The sequence below is a fragment of the Chrysochloris asiatica genome, unplaced genomic scaffold, assembly GCF_000296735.1.
Source record: "Chrysochloris asiatica unplaced genomic scaffold, ChrAsi1.0 scaffold00037, whole genome shotgun sequence".
Lineage (NCBI taxonomy): Eukaryota > Metazoa > Chordata > Mammalia > Afrosoricida > Chrysochloridae > Chrysochloris > Chrysochloris asiatica.
In genome coordinates, this window is record NW_006408555.1 from 16921158 (window position 1) to 16940152 (window position 18995).

The 18995-nt window shown below is 41.1% G+C and overlaps 1 protein-coding gene across 1 annotated transcript in view; it reads right to left on the reverse strand.

Moving 5' to 3' along the window:
• Window positions 1-18995, reverse strand: part of HYDIN (HYDIN, axonemal central pair apparatus protein) — a 402001-nt gene that overhangs the window by 347899 nt on the left and 35107 nt on the right. Inside the window, exon 5 of the mRNA XM_006860316.1 lies at window positions 17551-17750. Within this exon, the coding sequence (XP_006860378.1) occupies window positions 17551-17750 (200 nt within the window). The remainder of the gene's footprint in view (window positions 1-17550; window positions 17751-18995) is intronic.

An 18995-nucleotide genomic window follows, 5' to 3' on the forward strand; every position in this document is an offset into this window, starting at 1 on the left:
GGTTCACAGGAGTCTATTGAACGAGGTCAGACTTAGCTCACAGCTTCGTTGCTGTTTTTCCCTCACTTCCCCTTATTGGTGGTGAATGTGGTCACCAGTCAGAGCACATGCCTGCTCATGTATTTCCATTGAGTCTTAGTCTTAGAAGGGAGTTTGCCCTGAGGGAACCTGACCACATGCCTTGATGTGTCCTGGGCAAATGGCTGATTTTGAGTTTGATTTTCCTGACCTCGTGTGAAGCCAAAGGAAGTCAGACATATCCTCCATATGTTTTTACAATTGATATCAGAAGTGGGATTCATTGCAATGGCTCATGGAAGCATGAGGTTTTTTAAGAGACGGAATGAAGGGGCATGGGGAATGAAATTTTTATTTTTAGATGGTTATTTTGGTTTTTGTTACTTGTAAAGGATAAAAGAAATGTAAGAGATAAAATGCTTCAGCTGAGGGGAGAAAAGCAACTTTTGGAGTTGCCTGAAGTAGATGTCATGCTTGGTATAACAATACAGCTGATAGGAGGCCAGGGCCTACTGGATCCACCCCACCAGAGGCCCAAGGCCTTATGCATATGCATGTGGAGAATCCAGGAGAGGAAAAGAGAAGACTGAACTATAAGGGATGATGCAACAGTCCAGGGTTAGTGACATTGGAGCTGTTGCCATCTCTAGGCCTTAAGAACCTAAGGAAAGGGAGGGTTTGAAACCCAGAATGAGAAAGTCCTGAGCAAGAAGCTTTGATCAAGACAGGCAGGCAGCCTGGGTGGTGTCCCAGGGCCAGGGCCAGGAAAGTAGTGTCTGATGGCCTGCTGGGGCAACCATTGGCTAGATCCAACCAGAATCCAGGAGACATGGAGCCTGTTGACCTGGGCCATCCAGCTTAGCCTCCTGGGAAATAGCTGGAGAAGGGTGGAAAGTACATTGTAAAAGAACATTGACATTAAGTCTGAGTCTTGAAAATAGATTCTGGGAAACAGGAAATATTTTCATTTAACTGTCCTGGAAGGTAGTAAAAACAAAACAAAAAAAAGTTGGAACATGAAGGACCTTACATAACTTGTAGAGTTCTTCTTTCTAAATTAGAAACCAGCCCATTTAATTATTTTCATGGTCCATTTCATGTCTTTAAATTGCTAGTTTTTCAAAGTAATGTATTGTACAATGTGTCTGGCAGGCTAGGCTGTTTCTGATTATTTATTTCTTTCGTAACAGTTTTTAGATTCTTTATTCCTTAAATCTTCCCTTAGAAAGTAAAGTAAATTTTAGAAAACCTAAGCTTTCCGCTCTGAGAGTCATGTGTTTAGGACAAGGGGAACACTGGGTGGTACCAGGAATGATCGTTGCAGTACCTCTAGTGGGGCAACTATTTCCTCCCTGGTGCTGCCTACTTTGATCTCCCTCTCCTTTCACTTCTTTATTTCCCCACTTTCTTTTTCTTACCTTCTGTCATATAAGTGAACCCTGGCCATTGCTTCACAGCCGTAGGGTCCCTTTGTACACCGAGGTTGCCAGGAGTCTGGGGCTGACTCAATGGCAGGTAAGAATAAGTGGAACAGAAAAGGAACCTCTGTTGCATGAAAGATAAGGATGAGTCTCACCATTTTGAACTAGTTTCTTTCCTTAGGGTCTCAGTAAATAGAATGAGTTGAGAAATGGGTCTCCTGGCTTTGGGAATAACGTTGTAATATTTTCTTCTATCTTTGCCTCCCTACTTCCTAATATTTTTCTTCCTGCAGTGTTTTCATTTTCTTTTCAAACATTTCTTGGTAGCCAAAGAACAGTTTTGCAATGAACAGGATGCTATCATATCACATAAAACGAAGTTAATCTTCTACAGAGTGGTAACAGATCCTTTGGTAATTGTTGGGTTTAGATTACACCAAACTTCTTCAGTAGTTGGCAAGTCACCTGGGATAGCCATTGCCACTTACAGCCACCTAATCTTCCTCCATATATCAGATGCTAATTGGCTACAATGTGTTACATTCTGGTGTTTAAACATGGTCTATAATTTGATTTTATACTTCATTTTACTAAAAGCAGACAGGCTGAGCAGGCTAGAAAATATCAAGGACCCAAAACCAAGCTTACAAAGAGGCAGGCAGTGTTGCTCCTCAAGGGTATGAGGCTAGCTCTCTCTTTCTCTAAAAAGACATTGGATTTTTGATATCACATGCTCATTAATGCCAAATACTTGATCAGGGAAGAGAATTCCGTTTTGTGCAAAACCAAGAACAACAAAAAAGAACTATGAACAGCTCATAAGGACTAAAAATATTCCATTGAAATGATTCAATGATTTTAACAAAAGACTAAGTATTGATTTGCTCTTTCGTGACCAAGTTAGTTTCTGTCTGTAAGATGCTGGAGATATAACGGTTTTCACTAACGAACTACACACTGGCTCAATAGGTGGTTTTTCAAAATTTTCATTAGGAATGATGGATTTTGAGAAATATTGTGTGGGGCATCTGGTGGGATAAGGCATGGGAAAATTGTATTTTAGCAACTTTATTTTATGGTATGAAACTTTTGAAAACACAGGGCAGCACATAAAGGCACTCTGCAATGGCTGCACACAATTAATTGCTCTAGTTTCCGTCTAAGTGCCAGATTCTCTGCATGGTCTTCTAGATCCCTTGGCAGGTAAATGCTTTCCAACCTGGAACCCTGTGTCATTTGACACCATGTTTACTCCTGGCTGGTTCTTCACAAAAAAAGAGAGACTCCCACTTCCTTGGACTTCCCAGTCTAATTAGAGCTAAACTGAAGGGAAACTGGTCACATTCTGCCTCCGTGGCTACAATTCCACACTGTAAAACTGTTTATGACACCAAGGGCAACAAGGAAATACAGCAATTGATTTGGTATTTGAGCAAGTACCTTCCAATTGCATACCTCTCTCACCTCAGGCGAGAGAAGTAAGGCGTTCTGGTAGTGTAGTGGCTACGAATCGGGCTGTGAACCTCAAGGTCAGCAGTTCGAAACTACCAGCTGTTCCGCGGGAGAAAGATGAGGCTTTCTGCTCCCGTAAAGATTTATAGCCTCGGAAACCCTGTACAGGGTCGCTATGAGTCAGAACCAACTCCATGGCACATAACAACAACAACGGTAATGTGGGCCACTCCTCCCATGATTGTGTTGTGCTCTGCAACTGCTTGTGGGTAAAGAACCCTCTTTCTTCTTTCCTTGGACACTCAAGAAATCCTTTGGGTTGTGGAATGTTGACAAAACCATCACGGATTTATTGTACTGCCACTCTACTGCGGTCACACATCCTTTCGTATGGAACCGAAATTCTCCCCGCCCTATTATATCCTTCGTCTTCACCATTTATGGGAGCCCCTTTCTATTGGCTTTTGCTGTGCCTGTAGCATATGGTGCCCTCTCATTCATGTTTTTCATCAATTATGTTGTTATTCAAACATACGAGCCACTCCTTGGAAACCCTATACAGTGTCCCTATGATTCAGAACTAACTCAACGGTACTTAACAACAACATCAACACTGAATTGTCATTACGGTGTATGTTCTTGAATCTTGTTTCAGTCATGGGTTCTACAACAGGTAACTCCCAAGAGGGAGATGATGTTGTTGTTGTTAGGTGCCACAGAGTGGGTTTTGACTCATAGAGACTCTGTATAGGGTTTCTGAGGCTATAAATCTTGATGGGAGCAGAAAGCCTCATCTTCTCTCATAGAGTGTCTGGAGAGTTTGAACTGCCATCCTTGTGGTTAGCAGTCCAGTGCTTACCCTACAGTGCCACAGCGCTTCTCAAGAAGGGGTAACTGGACCAATAATGTCTGAGTTCCAGCAAGAAGTGGAGAGCCATCACAGTAACAAACGTCTCTGTTTCCTCTATGGTAGTAGATTGCCTGGTTTTACTTGGCAGTCTGTCTCCTGACTTCTATATCAATCACGTGAGCTCCTGGGTCACATAAAGTTTCATTTGGTCCTTTATCAAAATCTCTCCCATAAATACAGACAAAAAGTCATCTATTCTGTGTCTTCATGGGTCAAGTACAGGTAAACTTTGATATACTGTTGAGGCAAGTTCCTTATATTTTCACAGCAGGAAGCATTTTCACACCATTCACCTTCCTTTTCTTCATTTTCATCATGAGCATAGATATCTGTTTCAACTCTTTCTTTTGCAACACTGACTGCTTCAACTTTTTGTAATATCACATGTCATCACCAGTATCATTCAAATGAGCCTCAGATGCCACAAGACCAGCAAGCTTATCTGAGGCATCTTCGTCAACACTTCTCAGATTCATTCTCAATCTTGGGGAGATAAAAAGATATAATCTAGATAAGCTTCATCCTTCAGAGAGTCCATTTCTAAAAAACGAGGGATCTTTCAGAAAATATTAATTCCAGGTTTTGCAAAACCAGGGTAATACAAATACCATACCTCCACACTAGTATGAGAATACACAAGGGGAGCCATTGTATACTTCTAAACCCATATAAATGTGCAGACAACAAAAAGATTTCATGGTCTAGGGAAATTACTACTACAATGAAGTAATTTTTAGTGCTAAAAATTACTTATGGCTCATAAACCAGATGAGAATTCCTCAATGACTGCAAGAAACACACATATGAGGGAGCTTCAAAAAATTCATGAAAAACAAAAATTTTTCCACAGACTTTTTGATGCCCCTTTGTAAAGTGCGTCAAGGATGCTACAACACATACTTATAATGCATTATACCTGAAAATAAGTTATTCACTTGAAAATTTCACCATCACGAAAACTGTTAACTTTCAAGTAACGAACAAGAAACTACACATATACTTACAAGGTTTGTCTCGCTGTACAAAAGCCAAAAGACACAAACATTTTACACAATCACACCACTGGGATGTACCACCTCATACATGATTCTTTAAACACAGTGATTTGATGCCAATGAACGTCTTCTCAGTTCTAAACAGTTATACATTTTCCCACAAGGTGTCAGCATGTAATATAAGCGGGCACTAACACCCCAAGGTGGAACAAAGTGGTTCACACAGGATAAACACTGGACAGCTAGCCACAAGTTTGGCAGTTCGAGCCTACCAGCCATTTTCTGGGAGAAAGATGAGGCTTTCTGCTCCTGCAAAGATTTACAGCCTTGGAAACCCTGTACAGGCTCGTTATGAGTCAGAACTGACTCGACAGACTTAACAACACCCCCAGAACCCAAAGAGGCTAAGTGTACCACGGTTCCAGTCATCATGAAAGGGTTACATTATATTAAATACTGAAAACAATATTAGTATTTTTGGGATAATCTTTCTTATTTATTAACTAATTCTTAACTGGAGATTTTAGATTTTGAAACTGCTTCTTAATTCTCTATTTCACCTTGAATACTAACTTTAATATTAATTGTCAAAGGTGTTTATAGAGTTTTAGGTCCGATGTGTAATAAAGTTGAACAGTTATTGTCCGTGTTTTCTGTATATTTTATAGCACATTGTGGTTCCTTTTATTAGTATTGAAAACATTAAGCCTATTTTATAGTACATGGACTATTTCTTTAAAATTATGGAAGAGGTTTATGGTTATTGTAGCTTTACCTTTGTGATATAGTGTTGGTTAGACAGTCTATAAACATTATTAAGCACTTATTTATTCTAGACAGGTTGCTGGCTGCTGGGGACACACAAATGAAAACAGGCACATACAGTCCTTGCATTTGAGAAGCTCAGATTCTAATGGAGCAACAGACGTGTACAGAAAGTCTGTAAAATAATCTATATGAAGTTAACCATTTTAAACGAGCCCTGATAGCACAGTGGGTAAGCACGCACCTGAAAACTAAAGGGTCAGCAGTTTGAATCCACCATCAGCTTATGGAAAAAATATGTGGCAGTTTAGGTCCATAAAGATTTATAGCCTAGGAATCCCTGGTTGGGGGGAGAGGGGGACAGTTCTACTCTGTGTGTCAGAGTCACTATGAATTGGAATTGACTTGATGGCAATGGGTCAATTGTTGTTGTTAAGTGCCGTTGAGTCGGTTCCGATCCATAGCGATCCTGTATAGTGTTTCTGAGGAGAGACTGGTGAATTTGAACTGCCGACCTTGAGATTCAAATGACTTTGAAGTCCAGTGCATTAACCCACAGCACCACACCACATCTCCAATGGGTTAATAGGTAATCATTTTATAAACATAACCATTATTTCAATAAGAAAAAGATCTGTTTTAAACAATTTACTGGGAGATACTGTTTATAGTTACATATTGACACTAAAGAGTAGAACTTAGACTTTGGGCTCTAAACTTTCTCAAACCGTGTTCAGTGCTCCATCTTGTCTATTGACAATCATTAACTGAAAGAGTGGTCTTCAACCCTTTCTGGGCAAAAGAAATACCAGTGCACATTTCAGAATGGATACCACAGAGACTGACTCAATATGATGTGACCAGAAATTCAACCACATTCTTTCTTGTTGTACCCAGCAACGTCCTCAGTTGCAAACAACAGAAGTCATCTCTGGCTAATTTGAACAGAAATTTAGTTGAAGAACAAGGCCTAGAACCAAGAGATGGGAACACAGCCAAAGCAATGTCACTGGACTGGTCAGGTGCCAAGGTGGTTTACTGCTGCTATGGCTGCTGCACCTTGCTGCTCAACACCACTGCCAACACTAGCAGTCACTTCTAAGGGTCCTGGCATCTTTGTGTGGGGCTCCTCCAGGTTCAGGCCCTAAGTACAAGCATTTGATGAGTCAACTCTCAGTCACAGATCTATTCACGAGCAGTCAAGGTGTGTGGTGAAGACATAGTTAGGCCCCTCTGTCCTAGCCTCCTATCAAAATTCACATAGTAGAGGGGATAACCCTAAAATAGCAAAGGACTTTACAGGCAACAAGATGGGGGGAAGGCCAATGTTCACTTTCTCCAGTTAAATCAGACCACATGATTCTGTTGGTTTCCCTTTGCATGGAGAATAAAAGTTCAATTCTGCTCTCCTAGTCTCAAAGGTATACCTTTCCAACCTCAAATATCCCTCATGCTCTCTTCTCTAGCCACATTGGTCTGCTTTATGGTTCTCAAACACCCCAGGCTGATTTCCACCCCAATGCCTTTGTACTTGCTCTGTTGTCTACCTGGAATACCATCTCTCTAGACATATGCATGGCTGAACACCTATCTCCCATTGCTAGAATGTGAATGGAAACCTTGTATTGTTCACCCAGTAGTGCAACTGTTAAGCAAGTACTCCACTACTCATGGAAAGCCTAGTAATTCGAACCCGTGCAAGGGCTCCAAGGGAGAAAGACCTGGTCATTTGCTTCCCTAGAGTACAACCAAGAAAACTCTATGGGATACTTCTGTCACATGGGTTGCTATGAGTGGCTAATTGACTCAAACAAAAAGCATCTAATGACACCATATTCTAGTTCCTTGTAAGAGTTCAATCCATTTTTACTAAATAAATCAACAGGATAAACAAATCAATGTTCTTCCAGAGTCTGTTTAACAAGAAGTTCTCTGCAATGTCAGAGATGGAGAGCAAAAAGATGTCAAGGAAAATATTCATTTCATGGAAAGAACACACAGATTTACGGTATCAAGCAGCCTCTAAATATTTACAACACAAAGAATTTAATCAAAACAATCAATTGCCCAGAAGACCAGAGTGATGAGAGGGTCAATTTAAGATGGTAAGATACACCAGGGATAAATAATAGCAGCAAACCATCTCCACTCCTGGAATGAAGGCACAAGGAGTGGAGGAAGCGTTATCAGATTGTAGGGGTCAGCGTGGCCTGGCAGAGCTGGAATCACAGCAGGTGTGTTCCGTTTAGCAGAGCAAGAACCATGGAGCAGAGGCAGCTGTTGCTGAGGACTACGCTAAGAACAGAGAGGAAGGAGGAGAAATAGCCTGGTAATTCCTTCATCCTACTCACCAGTCTTCTACTGCCCATGAGTGGTCAATCCCAGCCAGTAGGCAGTGCCAAGGGAGCCTAAGAAGGCCGATTCAAATCCTATAATAATACTGAGCAGAACAGGGAAAAGCAAAGAAGCGGTCGAAGGACAACTAATTTCACTGCATTGCAGCAATGTTGTTGCTAAGTGTAGTGTAGTGTGGTCTGACTCATAGCAACCCTGTATAGGGTTTCTGAGCAGCAATTTGTGGGTTTGAACTGCTGACCTTGCAATTAGTAGTCTAGTACTTATCTGACTTGCAGCACTTAACAACAACTTATCCTACAGCACCAGAATGAGTTAAATCCTTCACGTGTCAGTTCAGGGCTCCAGAAAGTTATTTAACCTTTTGGGGCTGTTATTTTCTGTTCTAGTACAGACCTCAAAGCTGTTGTGATATGAAGATCAGACAAAACATATTGCTATAAAAAAAATCATAGGAACCTTATTTAAACAAGAATAACAAAATATGAAGCGATTGTTTTTTGACATACCTTCCATCTAGGTATATATGCTACTGAGAATGGTGTTGCCATCTCTGTGACCCTTTCCCTCCACTACTCATCTGTCAGTTTGTCATACTGTGGTAGTCTGTTTGTTCCTATGATGCTGGAAGCTATGCCACCAATATTTTAAATACCAGCAGGGTCACCCATGGTGGACAGGTTTCAGTGGATCTTCCAGACTCAGGTAGACTAGGAAGAAGGAGAGGCACACCATTTCTGAATGGTTAGACACTGAAAACCTTAAGAACAGAAGCAGAACACTGACAGATACATTGCCAGAAGATAAGCCCTGGCAGGCAATCAAAATACATAAGGGAAGAGCTGCCTCCTCAAAGTAAAGTTGACCTTCATGACGTGGATGGAGCAAAGTTGTTGGGATGTGGCTTGTTGATGTGGCTCAATACAAAATGGAAAGAAACAACTGGCCATTTTGAATACGGCTAACTAACTATATTGGGTATGACAAATTTAAGAGGAATGGCATTGCATTCATCATCAAAATGAACATTTCAAGATCTATCTTGAAGTACAATGCTATCTGTGATAGGATAATGTCCATATGCCTATAAGGAAGACCAGTTAATATCACTATATTCAAATTTATGCATTAGTCACTAAAGCCTATAATGATGAAATTGAAGAATTCTATCAAATTCTTTAGTCTGAAATTAATCAAACATGCAATCAAGATGAACGATAATTACTTGTGTTTGGAATGCAAAAGAGGGAAATGAAGAAAGAAAGAATCATTAGTTGGAAAATATGGCCTTGGAGATAAAAATGATGCTAGAGATCAAAGGATAGAATTTTGTAAGACCAATGACTTATTCATTGCAAATACCTTTTTCAACAACATCCACATGGAATCCTGGTGTGGCACTGTAGGATCAACACTAGACTGCAATGTCAGTTTGAACTGCAAAGTTGGCAAATTAAACTCACCAGTCACTCCCTGGAAACTCTATACAGGGTCGCCATGACGTGGATCCGACTTGACAACACTTAACAACAACAACACAAATACATGGACATCACAATATGGAATACACAAGAATCAAATGGAGAAGCTCAGTACCATCAGCAAAAACAAGGCCAGGGGCCAACTGTGTAACAGATCATCAAATGCTTATATGCAAGTTCAGATAAAGCTAAAGAAAATTAAAATAAGTCCATGGCAGCTGGACTTAGCATATCCCTGAGTATATCCCAACTGAATTCAAAGACCATTATGAAGAACAAATTTGATGCATTAGATACAACTGACTAAAGACCAGAAGAGCTGTGGGATGATATCAAGAACGTCATACAGGAAGAAAGCAAAAGCTTATTTAAAAATATCAGAAAAGAAAAGACCAAACTTGCTCTCCAACATTCTTGGTGTTGTTGTTGTTAGGTGCCACTGAGTCAGTACCGAGTCATAGCAACCCTATGAAACACTGAGCAGTCCGGGGCCAACCTCACAATCATTGCTACGTTTGAGGCCATTGATGCTGCCACCATGTCAGTTCATCTCACTGGGGATCTTCCTCTTTTTCTCCTACTCTCCTTCACTTTACCAAACCTGATATCCATCTCCAGTGACGGGTCCCTCTAAAGTATGAGAGACAAAGTCTGGCCATCCTGGCTTCCAAGGAGCACTCTGGCTGTACTTCTTCCAACACAGATCTATTTGTTCTTCTGGCAGCCCATGGTACTTTCAAAATTCTCCTCCAACACCATAACTCAAATGAACCAATTTTCTATGGTCTTCTTTATTCACTGTCCAACTTTCACATGCATATGAGATTACTGAAAATAGCTTAGGTCGGTGCACTTTAGTCCTCAAACTTTGCTCTTCAACACTTTGTTTTTTGCTCTCCAACGTAGAAAAGCTAAAGCAAATGGAAAAATTGAAGAGGTCCAAGAGCTGAACAGAAAATTTCAAAGGTCAGCTTGAGAAGACATAGTCAAATATTACAAAGAATTGTGCAAAGACCTGGAATTCAAAAAGGAAGAACATGTAAGCTTTTCTCAAGCTGAAAGAACTGAAGAAAAAATTCAAGTCACAGTTTGAGATACTGAAGGATTCTTTAGGTAAAATACTGAAAGACAATGGAAACATTAAAAGAAAATGGAAAGAATACACATTCACTGTGCCTAAAAGAATTGGTCAGTGTTCAATTATTTCCAAAGGCACGATAAGATCAAGAATCAATGGCATTACAGCAGTGTGGCAAGACCTGGGGACTTTTGGGCCCAGAGTCAGTGACACAGCCACAGAGGACTAGAGTGGAGAGTGAAGCGTCCAACGGATAAGAAGAGAGGTGATATGCACAAGAACACCCACACTTGTAGATAATACCCACTTGTCCTGGCTTCAATGACTGGATGATCAGAGCTCAACCAGAAGAAAAAAGAAGAGGAAAAAAAGCATAATCTGATACAATTTGATGAACTTGGCCTACAGCTATGGATGCAGTAGCTCAAAAGAGGAAACAAATCCTTACTGCAAGAATCATTCCCACCCCCTCCACACACAGAGTAGACAGGGATGGGCAACTTGGACATTGGCTACCCAAAAACGAGGAAGCACTACAAAGGCAAGAAGTGACTGGCTTACAAGCTTTCAAGAGGGAACCTAGATCCAGAGGGTGTGGAGGAAGGTAGAATCTCCAGTGAGTAGTATCCAATCTGTCTAGGCAGGGCTGATAAAGTGAAATGCAGATAGGTGTCTTGTGATACAATAGTGAATAATTGTTATCAGGACTGATTGTGAGGGTGGGAAATATAAAGGTAGACATTTTATAGCAAGGAGGGGAGTGATTAACTTTTCAGTCTAGGAGCAGAGACCATCAATGGAGAAGAGTGGAGAGCAGGACCCTACCCAGAGAAGCAGTGATGCCTGAGATGGAGGCAGAGACGATGACATGGAGAGATGGAGCAGCTGGGGACTTGAGATCCAGAGAGGGAGAGGGGCTGTGTGCTGACGACTGTGGGGGGAGGGGGAGAGGCAGACTTGCAGGGTATACCCTTTGGTTGGTTGACGATGCATGGAGGGGACTGTAACCATGGCAATGAAATGATATACGATATATCGGATGAATGGACAACTAATGTTCTCCCATGTAAACTATCACATAATTCATAACAAAACATTTATAAAAAAGAAGAAGAATCAATGGCATTAAAGGAAGAAGTCCAAGAAGCATGAGGGACTTGTTGGAAAACAAAGCTTCAGGAATTGACAGAACACAAATTTAAATCTTTCTGCAAGCTGATGCAGCACTGGATGCATTCACTCACCAACCGACTAGAAGATACCCATATTTGTGCCCATTCCAAAATAAGGCTATCCAACAAAATAAGGAATTCATCAAACAATATCATTAATATCACACACAAGTAAAATTTTTCTGAAGATAATTTAAAAAATGATTGCAGCGGTATATCAGGGAGTGGCCAGTAATTCAAGTCAGATTTAGAAGAGGATGTGGAACTATCATTGTTGATGGCACGTGGGTCTTGACCAAAAGCAGAGAATACCAAAAAGATTCATACTGTGCTTTATTGGCTATGGAAAGGCATTAGACTGTGTGGATCATAACATACTATGAATAAATAACACTGCAAAGACATGGGAGGCATTAGACTATGTGGATCCTAATACACTATGAATAACACTGCAAAGACATGGTATTCCAGAACACTTAATTGTGCTCATGAAAAACCTGTACATCAATCAACAGGCAGTCACTCAAACACAACAAGCAGATACTGAATGACTTAAACTCAGAAAGGTGTGCATCAGGGTAGTAGACCGTCACCACACTTATTCAATCTGTATGCTGAACAAATAATCTGAGAAGCTGGATTCTATGAACAAGAACATAGCATGAGAATTAGAAAAGAGTCATTAATAACTTTCAATATGCAGATTACACAACCTTGCTTGCTGAAAGTGAAGAGAACTTGAAATACTTACTGACAAACAGCAAAGGCTATAACCTTCAGTCCGGATTGCAGCTCACAACTAGACCAATAAATGCCATCACAATGGAATGAAGAGTGCCATTGTCAGAGACTTCATTTTACGTGGATCTGCAGTCAATGCTCATGAAAGCAGCAGTCAAGCAATCAAACAAAATAATGCATTAGGTGAATCTGCTAACAAAGTCCTCTTAAACGTGTCCAAGGCCAAAGACGTCAGTTTGAGGATGAGGGTCACCTGAGTCAAGCCATGGTATTTTCAACCATCTCCTATGCATGTTAAAGTTGAACAACAAATAACAAAGACTGTAGAAGAATTGATACATCTGAATTATGAAGAATATTGAAAGTACCATGGAAGATCTGCCAGAAGAACAAATCTTGGAAGAAGTACAGCCAGAAGCAAAGATGGCGAGACTTTGTCTCTCATTCTTTGGACCTGTTTTCAGGAGACACCAGTCCCTGGAGGAGGAAGTCATGCTTGGTAAAGTGGAGGGTCAGCAAAAAAAAAAACAGAAAAAGAAGAAGAACCCCACTGCAGCAACAAAGGGCTCAAATATAACAACTGTGAGGATGGCTCCAGACCTGGCAATATTTTGTTCTGCTGTACATACGGTTGCTATGGGTTGGAACTGAATCGATGGCACCTAACAAGAACAATCCTTCCCCAAAGAATTGTGTGCTATTTGATTTACACCAGGTCAAAACTGCAGTTTGGGCATCCTCGAGGGACCCAAATTGTGTTTCTTTTAAATGTTCTTTGAGTTCTAGTAACCAAAAGAAGTCGGAAGGGGCAAGTTCCGGGCTGAAGGGCAGATGGGGATTCCCAAAGAAGTTCTTACAGGACAGCCTTTGCTACCCTCAAAGAATGATCAGGTGCATTGTTGTCACGGGGAGAAAAATTCCTTGGTGAAACTTTCCTGGCCTTTTCTTTAACATTAAAAACAGTTTTCTTAAAACTTCTTCCTAATAAGTCCCAATGGTCATCCAGTGTCCCTCGAGAATATCTATTAATATTATCCCTTTGAGATCCCCAAAACAGTCACCACAATCTTCTTAATTGACCTCTCTGCTCTGGATTTAACTGATCCTCTTGGAAGTCACTGTTTGATTGAACCTTTATTTTTTTGAAGGCACCCTCATGAGCCTAAAATAAGTGTACTCTTGAGATAACATGTCTGTACACTTTTACTAACTATAGATCATTGCTGTTGTTGTTAGGTGTCATCAAGTCAGTACCAACACATAGTGCCCCTATGCACAACAGAATGAAACACTGCCCCGTCCTGGGCTAATCTCACAATAGTTGTTACACTTGAACCATTGCTGCTGTCAGTGTGCCAATCCATCTTGTTGGGGGTCTTCCTCTTCTTCTCTGACCCTCCAGTTTACCAAACATGATCTCCTTCTCCAGCGACCTGTCCCTCCTGATAATATGTGTGAAGTATGAGAGATGAAGTATGGTCATCCTGGCCTCCAAGGAGCACTCTGGCTGTACTTCTTCCAATACAAATTTGTTTCTTCTTTTAGCAGTTCATGGTACTTCTAATATTCTCCTTCAACACCATAACTACAGATAGAGACTTGTTTAAATACATTCTATTTAGAATACACCTGTGCATGTATGAATTAGAATGCTAATGGAAATACTTTTTGACTTGCCCTCCTAATGGAATAGCACTTGGAACAAAGCAAGGCATTCCTTAGAATAAAACACATGACATCTATGTGAGAAGTGCTAAAGAGAAATAAAGGCAAAGTACATAAGACGATCAAAGGAAGGGAGAAAAATCATAGCTGCCATTTCGTGTATTAGAGTTATAAAGATAAATGTTGTTGTTAAGCGCTGTCGAGTTGGTTCCAACTCAGGACAAGTCTGTATATGGTTTCCAAGGAGCAGCTAGTAGGCTTGAACCACCAACCTTGAGGCTAGCAGTCCAGTGCTTATCCTACAGCACCACACCAGGATTCCAAAGATAAATGAGATGGTACGTAATAAATGTACCTAGCATATAACTTAGCACCTAGTCGTTTATCAATAAATGTATGCTGCAACACCCAAACTTGCAGATTGTACCCATTTGACCTAGCTTCGATGGCTTGATAATCAGAATTCAATTAGAGGAAGATTTAAAAAACACAAAAAAAAACAATTTTTGATAAAGGAAACAAGGGTAAATTGCTACAATTTGATGAACCTGACCTATACTCATAGAGGTGGTGGTGGTGATGTGCCATGGAGTTGATTCCAACTCATAGCGACCCTATACAGAGTTTCCGAGGCTGTAAATCTTTACCGTGGAACAGCTGGTAGTTTTGAACTGCTGACCTTGCGGTTCGCATCCCGATTCATAACTACTACGCTACCAGAGCTCCTTACTCATAGAGGTAGTAACTCTAAATACCAACAGGAGGGAAAGAGTCTTCACATCAAGTATCAATGCTATTCCCTCTGTACACAGGGTAGATAGGGATGGGCAACTTAGACATTGGCTACCTAAAATGAAGGGGCAATAAAGGCACGAAGTGACTGGCTTACAAGTTTTCAAGAGGGAGCTTAATTTAAGAGTGTGTGGGGGAAGAAAGAGTTCCCACTGAACAGTTTTCATCGTGTCTAGATGGGGATAAGATTATGATTCAATAGTGAGTAATTGTTATCATGACTGTCACAAGTGTAAAGGTAGAAGTTTTGTAACAAAAATGGGGGAGGAGTTAATTTTATAATCCAGAAACAAAGGACCCTAGGACCATCAAGGGAGAAAAGCACAAACAGAATGTGGTATCTTATCCAGAGAAGCAGTGACACCAGAGATGGAGGCAGAGATGGGGACATGGAGGGGTGAGCAGCTGAGGACTCTAGATTCATGGGAAGAGAGGGACTAAGAGCTGGTGGCCAGGAGGCAGACTTGCAGAATGTGCCCTTTGGTGGTGTAAATTATTATATATGCCTGAATGTTTTTTTGTTGTTTTTAAAGAGCTAAAGAAATACTGTTAACTGATCGTACATGGAGGGGAATGTTATCATTGTGATGAAACAACTTGTATGATTTGTTGAATGTAAAACTGATGATCTGCCCTGTAAACTTACACTCAATCCACAATAAAAACTTAAAGAAAAAAAAAAAATGTATGCTGGATTTGAGTCTACAATGTCCTTGGGTAAGATCGATAGACAAATGATTTTTTTTTTAAAGTCACGGAAAAAGACTTGGCTTCCTGCTTCCTGTCTTCCTGAGTTAGTCGTCCTTGTTAAGATCTCACTGATCAACCAACATTCTCATGCCCCATACCGAATCATTCTTTACCACCTTATAAGAGAATTCCTTGAGATCAGGGGTTGTCTTTCCATTCTTTATATTGCTCCATGTTGTTGTTGCTACTCCATAAAATTTCAGCTTAAAATCCAGCACCAATTCTTACTAGCAATGTGCTTTTTGCATAAGTTATATACCTGTCTCTTAGTTTTCTAATTAGCAAAATAGAAAAAACTGATAGTGGCTACTTCATAGGGATATTTTGAAGAATAATGGATTAATGAATAGCAACTGGTTATTGGTAACTGGACTAGTAACAGCAAGGTCATCGGTTCAAACCCACCGGTCACTCCTCAGAAATCCTACAGAGTTGCTGAGTCGAAACTGACTTGATGGTCTACTTCCCAATCCCTAGAACCTGTGACTGTGTTATGCTACCTGGCAAAGAGGAAGTAAAGTTGTACATGGAATTTCAATTGCTAATTAATTAATTAACTTTAGATTAGGGAGATTCTGTGGGTAGCCCAATATCATCAAACTGCCAGAAGAATGGTGGAATATAATCAAAGGGGTCTTTAAAAGCAGAAGAAGAGATCAGAAGATGTGATATGAGAAGGATTGGACCAACTTGCTGCCTTTGAAGACAGAAGGGGCTGTGAGCCAAGGAATGCAGGCAGCCTCTGAGAAGACAAGAGAACGTTCTCCCTTCAAGCTTCCAGGAAGGAATGCAGCCCTGTCAACAACTTGACCTTAGCTTAGCGAGACTTCTGACACACTGAGCTGTACAATCGTATATTTCTGTTTTTGTTTAGTGCCATGGAGTCAGTTCCAACTCATAATGACCCTGTACTTCCTGGTTTCCGAGGAGCTGCTGGTAGGCTTGAACCGGCAAGCCTTGCAGTTAGCAGCCCAGGGCTTATCCTACAGCACCACACTAGGACTCCAAGATAATATATTAGTGGTGTTTTAAGTTACTAACTTATGTGGCAAGGAGTCCTAGAACTCACCAGCTGCTCTGCTGGTGTTTCACAGCCTTGGAAACCCTATGGAGCAGTTCTCCTCTGCCCTGTAGGGTCACTGTGAGTAGGAACTGACTCGACTGCAATGGATTTGGTATTTTGTTTTTTGAAGTGTGTGACAATTATAAAAGCACTAGAAAGCTAATATGGTGTTTTTGGTGGTGGTGGTGTGCCGTGGAGTCAGTTCTGACTCATAGAGACCCTGTACAGGGTTTCCGAGGCTATAAATCTTTACAGGAGCAGAAACCCTTATCTTTCTCCCGCAGAAGAGCTGGTAGTTTCAAACAGCGGACCTTGAGGTTAGCAGCCCAATTTGTACCCACTATGCTACCAGAGCTCCTCAGAAAGCTAAAATAGCCAGTTATAAAATTCTAGGTCTAAACAACCCATTTATTATTAGATTACTACAGGCATTCTCTACGTTAAACAGTGGGACTTTTATCTGGCATTTCTAAAAAGCATCCTTACCCAATCGGGTGTTCTTGTTGTCGTTAGGGACCGTCAAGTCAGTTCTGACCATAGCAACACTGGATACAACAGAATGAAACACTGCCTGGGGCTGCGCCATCCTTACAACCATTACTATGTGTCAGCCAAGGTGCAGCCATTGTGTCAATTCACCTTTCTGAGGGTCTTCCTCTATTCAACCCCGCAGGATAATTTAATTAGAAAGAGGCATAAGATACCAAGCACTGGGTTCTATTTCCTCTTAGGATAGAGAATGCTCAGTCTGTTCTATGCCAATGAGGTCTCCCAGCACTGCAACTGAAGATTACAGCTTGCAATTCTACCCAGACTGCTAGTCTAGCAAATTACCTGTGCTGACTGTATGTAGCTATAATAAATCCAAAACAAGAAGTGGAGGAGTGCATACCTACGCGTTTTGAGGTGAAACACAGCCTCTCTACTGCCAATGTTGCGTACCAGCAGAATCTTCTGAGTGCTGTATTTGACAGGGCAAGTGGAAAAATTCAGCTTGTCAGGGAAATCCAAGATGGCTCGTGCCCCTCGAGCTTTAATCGGCACAATAAACTTTTCTCTTTCCGTAACACACGTCAATATATGGGCGTAATCCTACAAGAAAAGAGTTATTATTATTATAATTTGTGAAAATTGATGATGGTCCACACAACCGTGCTAACTTTGAGGAATAAAAAAGGGATCTGCAAAACACCTCATAACATGGATGAACCTGGAGGACATTATGCTGAGTGAAATTAGTCAATCATAAAATATCATAAGTGACTATAATATTCTTAAAATGTTAAGAAAAGATTTTCTTGCTGAGTCAAACACTCTATGATGGTTACAGGGGGCAGTGGGCAGGGAAAATTCTTCATGGGCTAGAGGACAGACACGTTCGCATGGGTAGCAGGGCAGGCAATATACAGCCAGAGGGAGGTTGGCAGAGGAAAGATGAAGGTACAGGAAGCAGAGGGCAGAGTGTAATAGTTAAAGGAAATAGAGATAAATACTGTGAACTGATGGTACATGGCAGGAAGTGCAATCATTGTAATGAAGCAAAGTGTATGATTTGCTACACATAAAGCTGATGATCTGCTCCGTAAACTTTCACTCAATTCACAATAAAAGTCAAAAAAGAAAAAAAGGTAACTTTGCTAGAAATATGGCCATAGGTCAGGCATTTCACAAAACAAGTTAGAAGACTCAATGACAACGTCTCCAAACAATTATAGGTGTACTTTAAGTGAAATGCCCTCATCTGAAAAAGAAGGGCTGGACAGTTCACGTGTTAAAACGTACATGCCAGTAGAGCAGAATCTGCTTCATGTGTTTTTTAGACATGTGGGGATTGGGAGGAAGGGATGTCAATGCCCAGGTTCCTTTAGATCAGAGGAGGTTCACATCACCATCATGTCTCACTACCTTGGTCCACTCTGGTCCTGGTCCTTCTCATCTTTCCTGGGGTAGCTGGCCTCCTTAATTCAACCCTTGTTCCCCTAAAGTCTACACCCACACAATAACCAGAAGGATCTTTCTAAAACATAAGTCAGCTCAGGTTGTTCCTCTGCTCAAACTCTCCCAAACTGAAGGGCAGAGTGCCCATTACTGCTCACCTCCACCCCTCTGCTCTTACTCACTCTGCTTCTTACAGGATCCCATGCTGCTTCTTGAATAGGCCAGAAATTCCACCTCCTGTGGAGTTTTCGTGCCAGGTTCGCCCTCTGTCCAGCACACTGCACATAGTTTCCTCCCTCCCCTCCTACAGGCCTCTGCACAATTGTCTGCTGTCTCTCTGAAGCTTTCTCTGGTTGCCCTATCTTAATCAGATTCCTTCTTTACCTGCCCCACGACTTT